This window comes from Pteronotus mesoamericanus, unplaced genomic scaffold, assembly GCF_021234165.1.
Source record: "Pteronotus mesoamericanus isolate MK-2021 breed Mesoamerican mustached bat unplaced genomic scaffold, CSHL_Meso_final scaffold_21, whole genome shotgun sequence".
NCBI lineage: Eukaryota > Metazoa > Chordata > Mammalia > Chiroptera > Mormoopidae > Pteronotus > Pteronotus mesoamericanus.
The window spans coordinates 3191681-3206941 of NW_026555310.1; the positions used below are offsets into that span (position 1 = coordinate 3191681).

Consider the following 15261-nt stretch of genomic DNA (forward strand, 5'->3'; position numbering starts at 1 on the left):
AGAGATCATGGCCCCAGGTTAGGACTGCGAAGCTCTTATCCCAGTGGGCTTCCACCGCAGGCCTCACCCACGCTTTCCAGCGTCAGAATCTAGTCTGAGTGCTTTTGCATAACCACCCCATGAAGCAGATGCCATTATTATTCACCTGTTACAAAAGCGAAAACTGAGACCTGTTAGCTCAGGTGGTTAACATACAAGACTTAACCAATCACCTCTATCTCCTGTGTTATTGGAGTGGCGGGGGGTGGGGGTCAGTGTCAGAGATAGACAGGATGCCAGTGTTAGCTACATGTCTATTTTTTATTCAATATATTAAATATATTAATCAGAAAAGTCACATACTATAAATCCAGGAAAATACACAAATATAAATGTCAGAATCTGTCATTTGTCTTCCTCCTAGAGTGAGTTTATGTACATGTGGAAGGAGGTGGGAGGAGACAGCCAAGAGGAAGAGGCTGGGAAAGGCTTGCCCAGGCTGGTGGGGCCCACCCCTCCCTCTCAACTGCCCTCCCCCTACCTCACCCTCTTCCTTCCTGTATTTACAGCAACATTTGGCTTATTTACAGCATGGTGGTGTGTGTTAAAAATGGTTTATCTTACAAAAACACAAAGGCCAGGGCTGGGATGAGGGGTTAAGACAAATAGTAGGGGTCTCCCCCATGAATGCATCCCCCTGCCAGAGGGTGACCTCCCAAAGCAAGTGAGGAGGCCAGTCACTCCGCAGCTCCAGCCCAGGCAGGGGACAGTGCTCCGGGAGTCCAAGGGCCATGGGCTCAAGGCACGTGGGGTGGTGCAGGAGTATGCGTACACAGTGCACGTGTTCCTGGGCTGGGGTCAGAAGGGCAGCGTCTCCATAAAGATCTTGTCGACGATGGGTGGAGGGGGCACTAAGTCCTCCAGCTTGAGGTAGAAGATGCGCTGCAGGCCCTGGGTGCACAGGGTCCGCAGCTCGGGCAGCTTGCCCAGCAGGCGCGATAGGCAGCTGGCTGGCTGGCACTCGCCCGCCACAGCTGAAACGTGCTCCTTCAGGCAGCTGGCGATGCGGTTCTGCAGCTCCTCCACCCGCCGAGGCTCCTGCAGCCCATGCCGGTCTGTGAGGAAGGTACAGGATTCACCACCCATCTGAGAACCAGACCTTCCCAAGACCTGGCCTCCCCCCGGCCTCTGAAGCTCCTCTGGCACTTTGCGAAAGCATGTTCACACACATGACAAGCCCGTCAGAAGTCTAGGAAGGCAGTAACACTCATTATCCTCACCTTCCCGTAGGAGAAACTGAGGACCAGGGAGATTAAATGACCTGCCCAAGGTTACAAAAGAAAACAAAAATCCTAGCCAAGTTTTCTGATTAGGCCAGTGATTTTGGGGTTTTTGTTTTTTTTTCTCCCCAACTTGTTCGGAGGAGCCCTGGAGATGGGCTCTGAGGCATCCCTGCCTCAAAGCCCGCCACGCCCCTTCTGCCCAGGGCGCCTCAGGTTCCATCCCATATAGCTGGGTCCCCTGTGAAAGTTAAGTAAAAATGGGAGAGGGGCAAATTCAGGGGCTTTAAATAAAATGGAGAGATTTGAAAACCTCCATATTGAACACCCAGAGCCCACCCTGCATAATGATATTTACATAAAGCACACAGCTGGCAGGCACGGGAACCCGTGCTGTCGGAAGTCAGGACAGCAGTTACCCTTGCGGCAGCCGGTGACTGGGACACAAGGTGGGCTTCTGGGGGACTGGTCATGCCCGCCTGCGTCTTGACCTAAGTGCTGGTTATGCGAGTGTGCTTCGTTTGTGCAAATTTATCATTTGAGCAATTATGCAACATAATTCACTAAGACTTTAGAAAGAAACCACAACCCTAGGCTACATACAACACCTGCACAGTCTGGATCTTGGGTCACCTGGGATCATTGCACTCAGAAGCAGCTGGGCCTGAACCTGCGGTTCTGCCTCGTACCAGCAGCGTTGCTCTCAGCAAGTGCTGGCCCCTCTCTGCATCTAGTCACCCTAACTTCACAATGTGGGAGCTTAGGAAGTGTCCGATGCCAGCCCACCGAGGGTCCTCAAGCACCGCCCCCCCCGGCCCAACCCTGGGACTGCCCACTCACCTGTGATGAGGACAAGTGCAGAGAGGCAGGCGAAGGCAGGGACATCGACAACCAGGCTGTGCAGGGACCGAGAGAAGTCCAGAATGCTGTTGATCCAGTCGCCGAAGCCTCGGGTGCACTGCAGCTGGTGTAGCACCAGGCCGGAGCAGAAGATGAGCTTCCCCTCGGCCGGCTTAGACCTGGTGGACAGGGACACAGATGGCGGTCAGCGGGGCTCCGGAGCAGGGCAGCCGGGGAGGGGCTAGGCAGACAGCAGGCAGCTCACCGGTAGGCCAGGCGGAGGATGAAGAGCTCCAGGAAGGCCGACTCCAGCAGCAGGTCCCGGTCACCTGCACACAGCTCAGCGAAGCCAGGGATCTTCTCAGCCCACTTGCGGATGACCTCCAGGGACCCCGAGAGCAGGTCGTAGAACTGCTGCACATCCCCAGCATCCTCCTTCCCAAAGTGGGGCAGCACCAGGTCCTGGAACTAGGGGGCAGCCCAGTGGGGTCAGCACTAGGGACCTGGACAAGGGCCACGACGTAGAGCCACATCATGCACCAGAGGCCAGATCCCAGGGGTCAGAGAGGAACTGAGATTCCATCCACCCCGTGCCTGCCAATTCTCCAACATTCATCCACGATGGAGGCTACTGGAAGGAGCACATTTTTCTAATTGGCCACCCACCCAAGGGGGTATATTTTTCCATCTGGTCAGCCCACAGGGGCTCCTCTTTTTTCAGTCTGTCCAACCGGGGAGGGGCCTTTCCTAACGTGCACAGAGGCACCGGGTGTGGGCTGGCGGGGCTCACCTTGGAGTAGTCCAGCTTGGCCATGCTGGGCCCTGAGTCCAGGTGCGCCCGGACCAGGGAGGTGAGGAGGTTGGCAGGGGAGGCATCTGGGGGCTGCCTGGGCTTTGACGGGAGCCGCCCCCGCCGTCCCTTTAGGCTGTCTGTCCGGACAACTACAAAGAAATGGCAGGGGTGAGGAAGGGGCCCAGGGAAGGGCCTCTCTCAACTAAAGCTGTGTACAACAAAGCTGGGAAGCACCGAAGTCCCAGAGCTCCTGAGACCCAGGGGCTCCCTACAGGGACCACCTCCCATAAGCAAGGCAGGTGGACCAGAGGTGGAGTGGAAATATGGTCCAGGCACGCCCTTCCCCGCGGTCCACCAGGACAGATGCTTGGGGGACTCTGCCCCCTGCTTCAGGCGTGCCTCTGTCCCAGCCACCCACCTTCCTTCACCATGCCCACAGCCAGGCACTTCTGGAAGCGGCAGAACTGGCAGCGGTTTCTCCGCCTCTTGTCCACAGGGCAGTCCTTGTTAGCCAGGCAGATGTACTTGGCATTTTTCTGCACTGTGCGCTGGAGGGGGGACAACACGGAACAGGCTGTCAGAGTATGGGGAGGGGGGAGCCCAGGGGAGGGGACTGTCTAGATCCTGCTGCCATCACAGACAAAAGCGCCCTCTGTTCACAGCTATTTTTCTAACATTTGGGTGGCAGGGGAGGGAGAGGTAGAAGGGTGGCAGGAGAAAAAGTCTTGGGGACATTGGGGGAGGTTCTGCACCAGGAGGAAGACCCCTAGGACACAGATTAGGGGCGAGGGGCTCCCTGGTAGCCCAGGCACCTGTACTTCTTATGGGCCTGGATCCACCTGTCCCTTCCCAGGGGCAGACAAGAGAGGGCCGAGGAGGGCTGGGAGTGGGAGTGGGGACGGGAAGCTAAGCAGGCACCCGGGGCTGGGACAAACACACAGCCTGTTTCCAAGTCCACCCCCAGCCCTCAAGCACCAAGCCCTCTTCCCAGATCCTTTTATTTCATGCCAGGAACACGAGCGCCAGGGACCCCCCCTTCCCACCAAGACCTCTAGTTGGGGGAGGATGGGCAGAGAAAAGCAGAGGCTGGCCACTGAGCGGACCCTCCCGGGCCCCTCTACAGCCCGCACCCCCGCCCGTATCGCACGCCTCCCTCTGTCTCACTGTAGTCACACAGGCCATGAGTGCCCTAGTGTATGAATGTCCCAGCCCTGTGCCATCTCCTGGGAGCCCACAGAGAAGGGCTGCACCTCCCTGGAAAGCAGGACTAGTTGGGAGAACCCGAGAGAGGTTGTCACAGACCCCGCGGGAGCGAGAGACCAGCCCATCCACACTCCTCATGAAAACCCACACCCAGCGCAGCCCAGTACCTTGAAGAAGCCCTTGCAACCTTCACAGGTACGGACACCATAATGCTGGCATGAAGCGTTGTCCCCACACACAGCACAGCGGCCCTCGCTTCCGCCCGGAGCCCCACTCCGGGACTTAGCTGAGGTCACAGGCATATTGAGCATCCCCGGGCCATCGAGGTGTGGAGAAGTGGGCACCAGGCCTGGGAAAGCCGTTGGCATGGAATAGCTGTCTCCCTCCACCAGCTGGTGGGTGGCCTGAGAGGGGAACAGCTTCAGGGGGCTCTGAGCCAGGCTGGGGCTTGGGCCGGCGGTGGGGCTGAAGGAAAAGAAGGCTGGCGGCTGGGGGGGCCCAGGAGCCTTGGGCAGCTGCTCTGTCCATGCCCGCAGGCTTTCGTAAGTCTGGCTGGGTGAGAAGGGGCCGAAGGAGCCATCCCAGGGAGAGAGCTGGGGTGGCTGCAGGCCAGGAGTGGGCGGTGACGGGGCTGAGCAGGGGCTGCCGTAGTAATCGGAGCCGCTGGAGGACAGGGTCTCATCCAGTGGGCCACTCAGTGTGCCGGGGTAGCAGCCGTACACCTGGAAGTCCTCGAACTTGAAGGAAGCAGAGGCAGGGGAGGTGGCTGAGGATGATGATGTGGAGGAGGCTGAGGACGAGGCTGAGGAGGATGGCTGGGCCGTTCCCGGCAGCTGGTAGAGGAAGGTGTCGAACTCCCCTGTGTAGCCGTCCATGAAGGTGCTGAAGCTGGGCAGGGCGGTGGGGGCGATGGGAGCTGCCTCAGGGCTGGCCAGGTCCATGGTGGGCTTGCTGAGCTCGGAGGTCAGGGGGTCGCTTGCCAGGTGGTCACGGGGTCCTGGGCTTGGTGCTGGTGTCCCATATTGGGCTTGGATACAGGGCATCTCTGGAGAGGGAAGACACCAAGGCGGGGGTCGGGGGGAGGATATCAGTGTAAAAGGCCTGAAGCCTGACCTCTAAGTACAGACCCCCAAGCAGCCAGGTGGCAGGAACACCAGCCAGACATGGGACCCTGAGGCATTAGGGTCCCAGCCCACCACAGAACCCAGGAATCCTGACCCCTGGCCAGAGTACCGTCTCAAGCTCCGTGTCCCATAAAGCCCCTGGGCAAAGGCCCAGTGCGAGTGGGCTCAGTCAGAAGGCCGGCCACACCCAGTCAGCCTGGGAACCCGAGGGACGGCATCCAGCCAGCGGTTCTCTGCTGGAACAGGGGGGAGCTGTGTTCTTCCAGCCCCTGCCCTCCCTCACCGGGTAAGGCATGGTTGGGGGCTGGGAGAAGGGTGGGTGGGAGAGGCAGCCAGGCTCAGCCTTAGCCCAGTCTCCAGGAACAGATATACTGTTTCTCCAACCTAGCACTTCTAGGAATATTCCCAGGCGCCACCTAACCTCTGCAAAACCCCCTCCCCCCCGCCACAGTGCTGGGGAAGGAGGACATCCTGCAATGGAAGAAGAGCTGGGGGTGAAGGCCTCACTGTCTAAGAAATTGGCCTAAGCAGCAATGAACCTGTCTCCTATCCCTACCCCCACACTGCATACTGAGCAAAGCCTGAAGATCCCACATACACCCTGGTCCTGCCATCTGGGGCATAGGTACCCATTCTGTACTTGCATGGGGTGCTCCCAGGGGCCAAGAGGAAGAGAGCCCAGGCCTCTTCACCCCGTGCCCAGCCCCCCTGTGGACTGGGTAACTTGGCTCCAGACCTTTAAAGGCCATATGCTGAAAAGAGGCTGAGGGGAGGCTGGAGGGAGGAGAGAATAGCCCTTTGGACGTCCAGAAGAATGGACAGTCCCAAAGAGGAATTTCTTTCCAGCAGGCTACCCCCAAAGCATTTTTCTCTGTGATATTTATAAGAGAACTCTTGGAGTACGCCCGAAGACCTGAGGTGGCCGTGCACAGAGAAGCAGCCTGTTGGTGGGAGGGCAGAAGACATCCTGCCACAATGCCTGGCACCATCCCCCACTGAAGCGGGCCCTGAAAAATTCAGGAGCTCAGACAAAAGGGGGCTAACACCCCGCAATGCTGAGGAGCCTGAAGGAGAACTAGCATCATTCGGGGGGATCCTTAAATTTCCAGGCTGCTCATGAATTAGCAGAGAAGAAGCTCTAGAACAGTGACCCCTCCCACCTCCGTGCCTGGCGTCTGCAGGGCACCAGTCAGGGAGGGAAGCTGGGTAAGGAGCGAGCTAGAACAGAGCAAGAACCATAATCAAGGGGGACAGAAGGAAGGGGCAACGGCTGGCACCACCTCCTGGCCAAGAGTCCAAGGAGTCCTCTGGTCCGAGCCTGTCCTCCGCCTCCACGGGCCCTAGCGGGGTTAGCACCACCACTGACCTCACACTCCCACAACCAGCCTCGACGACAGAGCCCCCGGAAGCTCTGGCCCATCCACCCAGTGGCACCTATCCACAGGCACACAGCACCTGTGAGAGATAAGCGTGGCCACCTCTGCCTTCACTAGGAGAGCCTGAGCAGGGATGGGTCTGGGGTGGAGGAAAGGCAGCAGCCGCAGAGCGCTGGGCGTTCCAGCTTTATTCAAATCCTGTTTCTCCACTTGGACGTCCCACATCCGGATCAACCCCCACCAACCTATCCCTCCACCCCCATGCAGGTACTTAATGGCACAAGATATGGACCCACATGGGGGTGGGGATGACTGCACAGTCCCACAGGGAGGAGGAAGAGGCGGGGTTGAAGGAGGGAGGGGGAGAATCCGGCTTCAGGCAGGTCCTGGCAACAATGTGGCTTGCACCTGTTATGCTGAAGCTGCCTCAGGCTGCACCCTACCTGTTTGATCCAACAAGTACTATAGGGGTAGAGAGGTGACTATGGGGGTATAAGGGTGACTCTGGGGTAAAGGGGGGGGCTATCCTCCAGGTAGCACCACACCAGAGACTCCAACATTAGCAACTGCCACCCAGGATCCCCAGGACCAGGGTTTCCACATCTCTCTCTCCTTTACACACACACACACACACACACAGACACACACACACACACACACGACCCAAACTACAGCTAAAACAATCTTCCTTGTGCTTCCAAAGACCCTGCTCCCCAAGAAGACTCTTTTATTCCAGCATGCAGCAGCAGCCTCTCCACAGGTCAGCCACCAATGCTGGCCACTTCCTTGGGGAATCCAGAGATCTCCTAACATAGTTCAGGCAGAAGCTTCAGGCTGGATACCAGCAAACTAAGCCACAGCCTCTAAAGTGTTAAGAAAACTATTAGGGGCATGGGGAGGGGGCTGACAAGCTGGCAGGAAGGAGACCCTTTGGAAATCCAATCCTGGCAGGAGTTGGATGGATCCCAGCAGCTGAAGCTCTGTGTACCTTTTCCCCCACTGTACTGAGAGTCCCATCAGCACCCCAGTTCAGGGCGCCGTGCGCCCAACTGAGCACCCTGGGAGACTGAATTACGGCCAGCTTCCTACAGGACAAGTCCCGACTCCTGGCGCCAACCCTAACCCCCTGAGGCTTCCACCTTGCCCAGGCACCCCACCACCATCCCGTGTCGAGTAGACTCTAGTCCGATCTGGGTCCTCATCCCGTTCCAACTGCTCCTCACCCCAACGCCAGACCTGCACCCTACACCCCCCTCCTGCACGAAGACCCTTACAACATCCTTTCTGCCCGCGCGAACACCCGCCTCCTTCAGCAACACCGCTAAAAAACCAGAACAGCTCTGATGAGCTGCACGATCCCCGCGGGGATACCTACCCGACTGGCTCCTGCTCCCCCTGCCCGGGACCAGCGCCCCGAGTTGCAGCCTGATTCCGAGTGCGCTTCAGCAGTCCCGCACACTCCCCCAACTTTCGCAGCCTCCGCCACTGGGGCTCCCGGGCTGAGCCGACCCTCTTCTTAAGTGCTCCGTGACGCACGGAGAGGGGCGTGGTCGTCTGTGACGCACGGCCGGCGAGTCCTGGCCATACAAGGGCGCGGGGGGCGGTGCGGTTCCGGCAGGAGGCGGCGCGGGCCGGGGAGCCCGAGGGGGCGGAGCAAAAAGGGGGCCTGGAATGTCTGAGCGGGTGACGCACGCGGGGTTCCATTGACGCAGGGAGCCCGGACTGTTTGATCTATAAATAGTCCCCTCGCGCCCACTGCGCAGGCTAAAAATAGCAGCTCGTGGACTCCCGAGGCTCCCCCCGCCGGACTTAGGACCCGGCCCGGGGTCCCCAGGTCCGAAATAACCGGCCAGGGAGGGCCAGAGCCCGAGGAGAGGGCGCTCTAGAGCCGTGGCCGCAGGGCTTCCCCGACGAGGATCGCCTCACCCTCCAGCTGCTCCCGGGAGCCACGACTGACCGCGCCCGCTCCCTCCGGCTCCCTTGGCCCGCTCCGCCTTGCACCCTCCCAGGTCCTTCCTGGAGGGCTGGGACTGGGGCGGACAGTCAGGGACACACCTGGGGAATCTGCGCCCCCACCTCAACCCTGTGCATTTGATCAGTCTTCCCCAGCAGGGTATCCCCAGCAGGTTCTCAAGCTTAGAATCTGAGCCTTATTCTCTCCCCCCAGTTTCCTATGCAAAGTACCTTCCGGAGGGCAGGGGTTTGCCAGGCCGAAGATGGGCGGGCCAGTGGGCTCTACTCCACCCGTTGAACTTCATTTTTCACCAGTCCCCTCCACAGTCCCTTCCAGGTTGAGTGAACTCTGGTGGGAAATTACCGAATTTCAGAATCGGGTGGAGCCTGAGAAATCTTTTAGAATTTGTGCAAACTCTTCCCCATTTTATAAATAAACAAGCTCAGAAATAATGGCACTTGCTCAAGGTCACACAGGAAGGTGGTGGTTCACGGTGGGGGGTGGGGTGAAACCCAGGGCCACTGATTGTGGAGGTCTTTTCTCACCTTCCCCTGCCCCTAATGAAGGAGCACCCACACTCCAACCTCACCTCCAACACCTGTGTAAAGAGTAGTTCTGGCCTGCCCTATTGAAGCAGGAAGGGCCTTTCAGCGCTATACCAAGGCACAGACCAGGCTGTAGCCACCTGGAACCTTCCCTGGTCTGGCTGTAGCTCCTCCACCCCCATTCTGCCCCTAGCCTGGGGACCCCTCACCTGCTAGGTAAGGGAAGAAGGGAGGGCTAACGTTCATAAAAGAGAGCCATCCTCCTACATGTGGGGGCGCGCGCGCACACATGCACGCAGGGGCCCCACCCAGCTCCTTTCTCCCCTGCCAAGTCAACATGAAGAGTTTCTGCTTTCCCTGAGCCTGCACCCACGGACCCCAGTCTCACTTCACCTGGTCTTCCTACAGCAATTCCCTCTACCCTTGAGGCATTTCCTGCTCTCCACATCCACTCTCATCTCCCATCTCAGATTCCCCACACCCTTGTCTTCAGCCCCCACTTCTGCCCACTCAAAGGTCCTGCCAGCACCTCAAACTTCATCTGTTCCAGACAGCACTTGTCATCTCTGCACTTCCTGCCTGTCACCCGGTGTCTGCTCCTGATGCCCCACATGTAACTTTTCATTTTTTCCTGAATTCTATTTTGGAACATCTCTTGGATCCCACATTCCCACTGCCAGCCACAGCCCATGCCTCCCTGGTACCTGAAGGCGGCAGCAGCAGATCAACTGAGTGAGGCCAGTGGCCTCCCCTTTTCCTTGCCCACACCCATGAAGAAAACTGCCCCTTAACCAGCTCCTTTCCACTTTCCAAACCCCCCTGTGCACCCTGGATGGAGTAGTCTTCAGGTAATGCCAGTCTCATTCAGTGATCTAGTCAGGACCTGACAGAACTCCCCCATTACAATCTCAGTGTGGACCTGTCTTCAGAGAGCTCTGGCTTTTCCCAAGCCATCTTCCAGAGACCCTTCAAGGCTACCTGGGTAAAGGTGAAGCGTGGGCAGGATAATGCCAATGGGACCCATCCAGGATCCTCACCGCACTTCAGCTTAAAGTTTTTGTTTGTTTGTTTGTTTGTTTTTGTCTTGGGCTTTTGCTTAAGATTTTGCTTAGGAAAAAAAGGATCCAGCTTTTTTTTTAAGAACAGGCTTGAAGTACCAATATACTTTATGTTCTCCCATTTTGCAGATTAGGACCCAAGGGCTCCGAGAGGAGCTGCACCCTGCTCAGGCACACAAAGCAAGTTGGGGCTGGTGAAACTAGGCTTGCCACCCAGCCCCCAATCCTGCCCTGGGACACCTCCCTCCACCCAACAGGGCCTTCCTCAAAAAATAAAAATAATTTTAATATGTCAGCAAAAGATGACTCGCCAGATCAGCGTTCTTCCCTCCATCCCCCACCACCCAAACAGGTGTATTAGCTGTGGCTTGACTGGTGTGTGCTCAAGCCCAGCCTTAACAGTTCTTTGAGAGCTGGGCCAGCCTTGAGCCCTAGCACCTGCCTTTCCTCCCCACCCGTTTCCATCTGTAAAGAGCAGGACAGACCATCCCTACTCTCCCGTGGGGAGGCCCACCCCGGAGCCCCAGGGAACTCAGGTGTGTTGAGGAGCTGTCCAGGGCCCTGGCCTGAAGCTCCACATCTCAGCACTAGCCCCCAAACCTGCATCTGCAGCCCAGGCCCCACCTTCCTCGGCTGTTGCAGGTTTGGAGGCTGCGGTCTTGCTACTGCAAAGGCAGAGGGGAGGGGAGGCAAGTGCCTGTGCCACTTGGCCCTGCTTGTGGAGGTGGGGCATGCTGGAAGGTCTGAGTACACTACACTCTGAAAATAGGAGAAAAAGGCAGAGTCCATCTGTGGGAGCACAGCCAGGGCCACCCATTAGGCACCCATGTGGAAAGCCTAATCTAAGACAGAGGAGAGAGAGGTGAGAGGGGCTTGGGGACCCTGGGCCTTATCCCTGCTGGCCAAATGCCCTCCAGAGAGGGGGGCTGGAGCTCTGATGAGGGTGGCATCTGGCTAAGTAGGACTGGGGAAAGGCAGACTTTGGGAGGCCTAGAGTATAAGCTGGTCCCAGACTGGACAAAGACTCCCAAGGGACCCTTCCTCCTTTAAGAAGTCTAGCCTTTAAGAGCAAAATAGCTCCCTGGGGTGGGGTGGGGGACAGGTAATGATGAAGCAGGTAACAATGGGAAAGGTATCCAAAACTAGAGCGGAGAACCAGAAGGCAAGAAAGGGCTGTGATAACACAGGAAAGGCAAGGATGGAAGAAGTCACATTGGAGACAAGACAGCCACCCATGTCAGGTTCCCATGTCAAGCACCCATGGCAGGCCCAGGCCCACCAATCTACCCTCATGACCCTCCCCCTCCCCACTGCCCCCATATAAGGACCTTAGGCTAAACCTTCCCACCACCCCCTGGGCATATTGCTCCTCTTCCTTCTAACCCTGCTGAATTCCCAAGACCTCAGCTCATGTGCCACTCTCCTGGGCCGGCCTAACTTAATAATAAGCACATCCTTACTGGGAGTCGGGGGCTCGGGGGATACCACTCAAGGGTGAGCCCAGGGCCCTTCACACGGATTCTTCCACCTACCCCACTCCCCAGCCTTCCACGATTGATTTCTGACCGAGATTTTATAAATGAAGAGATGGAAGCTTGGGAACAGGACTCAAACTCAGGTTCCCTAACTCTCAGCTTTGTGCTGGACCCAGTGCCCCCTTAATTCTTATAAGGGGACCACAGAACCAGGTACACACAAGCATGGCCTATAAATTGAAAACAGCAGTGGCCATGAAGGGGTCTTTGGAAGGCCCGGGAGCATTCCAGTCACAGTCTGGAGATGGCCACCCACATGTGTTCACTCTGGAAAAGTCATCAAACTACACTTAAAATATCACACCTATTATTTACACACTTTTGGGTATGTATGTTATACTTTCAAAAATAAACATTTAATGAAAAAATAGCCATGTCTCAATAAAAGCAATATATATATGCAAATGGTACCGATGCTACTGGAATTTACTAAGTCCAAACTTATTCAAGCGTGTGTTCCTGAAATCACAGAGAAACAGTGGCTGTTTCTCATTCTTTACTTGCTCTATCGATACACAATCCGGACACAGCTACAGCTGGAGGGGCCATAATATCTGACATTAGAAAAGGGTCCTCATCCAGTGTGTTTTCTGTCAACATACTATGTTTTCTGGACAACTCAGTGGGCCCTTGCCCCTCCTAGTCACATCTTATGGGTCCTTATGTGTTCAGCCACATCCCCCCCGACCAATGTGTGAACATGAGGGCAAGGCCCTATCTCCCTCACCTTGGCAGGGGCACCCCTCATGCACCCGCAACAGTAAGTCGCCCAGGGCCGCCCCAAATGGGCAGCCAATGTTCCCCAGCCAAGAGGGAGGGCGTGGACATGGGTGAACAGGGCAGGAGGAAGCGGAACTGCACAGCCCCTTTCCCACAATGTCCCCGGCCTCAGGCTGGCCCCCTCCGCCGCTGAGCAGAGGGCAGGAACTTGCCCTACTTTCACCAAGACCATCCCCACCCACAGGCCTCCACACCCTTCCCTCCGGGTGGGCAGAGGGAGTGCGCTCTGCCTCCTCTCTCTGAGAAGTGGCCAGGGAGCTTCCCCTCGTCAGCCCCAGGCCCTAGCACCTGCCCTGACCTGGCCACTTCCTCTTCCGGCCCTGGCAGTGGGCAGGGGGATTTGTGCTGGGGGTGGGGGCACACTGCCTGCTGCCCCAAGGGGCTTCCCAGGGACAGCTCTGAGCGCTGAGGATACAGAACGAGGTCCAGGCCGCTGGCTCTGATCTCCTGGCCTGGGCTCAGGCCCTGCCGTGACCACACCTCTCCCCCGAGCCCCAGGCAGGGGCCAAAGATGGAGGAGTTCTCAGAGGCATCTGCGACCAGGAGCCAGCAAACCTGGGGTACGACGACCTGGGGCCAGTCCCTTGCCTTCTCCGGGACTGTTCCCTCATCTGTCCAATGCCGACAACATCTCAGGTCCCAGTGTTGTGAGAATTCAATCTGCTGCCCTGACTGGTGTGGCTCAGTGAGTCGGGCATTGTTCCGCAAACCAAGGGGTCACTGGTTGATTCCCCAGTCAGGGCACAGGCCTGGCTTGCGGGCCAGGTTCCTGGCTGGGGGCGTGTGGGAGACAGCTGATCCATGTCTCTTTTGTACATCGATGTTACTCTCCCTCTCTTCCTCCTTCCCCTCCCCCCTCTCTAAAAGTAAATAAATAAAATCTTTAAAAAAAAAAAAAAAGATTCTTCTCCCTCACAGAAGAGGGAGGCTCCACAGTGAAACGGAGCAGTGTCTGGGGGCGGGGACTCTCCGGACCTGCAGCAGAATCCCAGGCCATGCAAGGAAAGGTGACACCACCAGGTTCCTCAGTTCAGCTAAGGAGCCAGCGCCCCCCTTCTTAAAGAACAAGAGAGAAAAAGCAACCTCATCCCCATCTCTCCTCATCCAGGGCTTCAGTGAAAGGAAATGAGAGTGTGACCAGAGATGTGGCTCCACCTAGCACCAGAAAATTCCAGATTCTGTATGCAGCAAGTGCTCAATTACTACTCTCAAGAAAGCTAGTTAGCTAAGGAGGGCAGACCTCTCTCCATGGAGGTCATCTTTAGTTCAGTGATTTCTCAACCCCCACTCTCTTCTCAGGCCAGAAGGAATTAACATACAGCACAAAGGAATAAGATTAGACTTCAGGAAGAACAGCCAGAGCTGGGAAACCAGACAAGACCGTGGAGTTCCTTTGGGAAAGGTCGGCCCACACCTCATTTGCACCCTCCTCAAATCCCCTTCTATGCTCCTCCATCAGCTCAGCTCCTGGCCAGCTCCCCTCTCCTCCACCCTTAGAGGGTCTCCCAACACCCTGCAGAACGTCAACGTGCACCAAGTTCTCCTACCCCTGCCCAGGGTCTCCACCCAGCCACCTTGGGCAAAATTTCAAATTCCAAAATAAAAACCCTCTGATAATGAGCCCCAGCCGGAAAGACTGATGCATTTTCCTATTGTTAAAGTATTTTTAGTTGCAGGCTCTGGATTCGTTTAAAGACTCACGTTCAGAAAGGGAAGGGAAAAAGGTTGGGTTTTTTTTTTTCAAGAACTGAGAAGGAGAGCCTCCCACGTAAGGAGCTGCCACTTATTCCGTGCGGGTCCAAGCCCCTGGCCTGGGGCCTGGGGAGCATGTTTGTGGCAGACTGGTTGGCAGACCTGCCAGACCTCACTCCAGCTCCGCTTCTCAAGCACCAAAACCAGCTGGGAAGCCAGGCAGGAAAAGCAGGGCAGGGGTGCAGGGCTCAGGGAAGCCAAGCCCAGGGGCCTGCCTCCTAGTCCCGACCAGCTGGGGGACCCAGGGACCCTCCTCCAAAACCAATGCTGCAGTGCCCAGATGGACACCCAGCTCACTGCAGGGTCCCTCCCCAGCCTGGGCACACCAGGGCCTCCTCCATCCCGGTCAACAGAACAGGAGGCTCAAGACCCTGCTGGAAACCTCCAAGCGAGGACAGAGACGGCATCATGCCTCCAGCTGTCAATCACGAAGTGTTCCCAAGTCCAGCTCCCATCATCCAACTGTAGTCAAGCCCTTAACTCTCATTCCTTGGGATGTTGGCCACCTCTGCTCCCTCCTCCCCGCGACCCCCCTCAAGGCTAGAGGAACCACAAAGCAGATAGTCACAATGGAAAAAGCTCCCAAGAGCCCAGCTCTTGCGCCTCAGTTTCCCCATTCCTAAGACTCACCAGCTTCCTTCTCAAAATCTGCTTTGACTCAGAGGTCCTGGAAAGCCGCACCAAGGGAGAATCCCAGGACTGGTGGCAGGCTCTTCCCGGTGGCCTCAGGGAGCCCTGAGGGAAGAGACGTGACTACCCAGTCAGCCTGTCCTGCCCAGCCGAGGCCACGCACCAGCTGAACAGGCTCAGGACTTGGAGCTGTCTCCAAGCCAGCATGTCCTGCTCTGTTTATATAGCAGAAACCGGAGCTGGCCTCTGGGGACATGGGGAGCTGCCTCAGGGCCCCCTTGGCTGAAGCCTGACTTTGGCCCAGGTCAGCAAGAGCCCAAAATAGCCAACTGACGGGAGCCCTGGTGTGAGCGTGACGCTGGGCCCATGCCCAGGCCTGGCAGACAGGTGCCACGTCACAAGACCAGCAGCC

General features: G+C 57.2%; 1 protein-coding gene across 3 annotated transcripts; it reads right to left on the reverse strand.

Annotated features, from left to right (window-relative positions):
• Window positions 1-264: 264 nt before the first annotated feature.
• Window positions 265-15040, reverse strand: NR4A1 (nuclear receptor subfamily 4 group A member 1). 3 transcript variants are annotated; one of them, XM_054591081.1, is made up of 8 exons: window positions 8780-8885; window positions 7971-8172; window positions 4263-5140; window positions 3311-3440; window positions 2890-3041; window positions 2365-2567; window positions 2100-2278; window positions 265-1094 (listed from the first exon to the last, which is right to left on the reverse strand). In XM_054591081.1, exons 3-8 carry the CDS (start codon window positions 5136-5138, stop codon window positions 838-840), a joined length of 1797 nt encoding a protein of 598 aa, XP_054447056.1. In that variant the 5' UTR covers window positions 5139-5140; window positions 7971-8172; window positions 8780-8885; the 3' UTR covers window positions 265-837. The 3 variants fall into 3 exon arrangements, with proteins under 3 accessions (XP_054447056.1, XP_054447057.1, XP_054447058.1); XM_054591082.1 differs by lacking the exons at window positions 7971-8172; window positions 8780-8885 and adding an exon at window positions 14850-15040; XM_054591083.1 differs by lacking the exon at window positions 7971-8172.
• Between the last annotated feature and the right edge of the window lie 221 nt (window positions 15041-15261).

Bases quoted from the DNA above. Each gene is read 5' to 3' on its own strand.
- NR4A1 (XM_054591082.1), bottom strand. From the start codon at position 5,138: ATGCCCTGTATCCAAGCCCAATATGGGACACCAGCACCAAGCCCAGGA. The intron at 3,441-4,262 runs GTACTGGGCTGC...TCCCCCCTCCAG, and splicing joins GTTGCAAGGGCTTCTTCAAG to CGCACAGTGCAGAAAAATGC. The intron at 2,568-2,889 runs GTGAGCCCCGCC...GCTGCCCCCTAG, and splicing joins CCAAGCTGGACTACTCCAAG to TTCCAGGACCTGGTGCTGCC.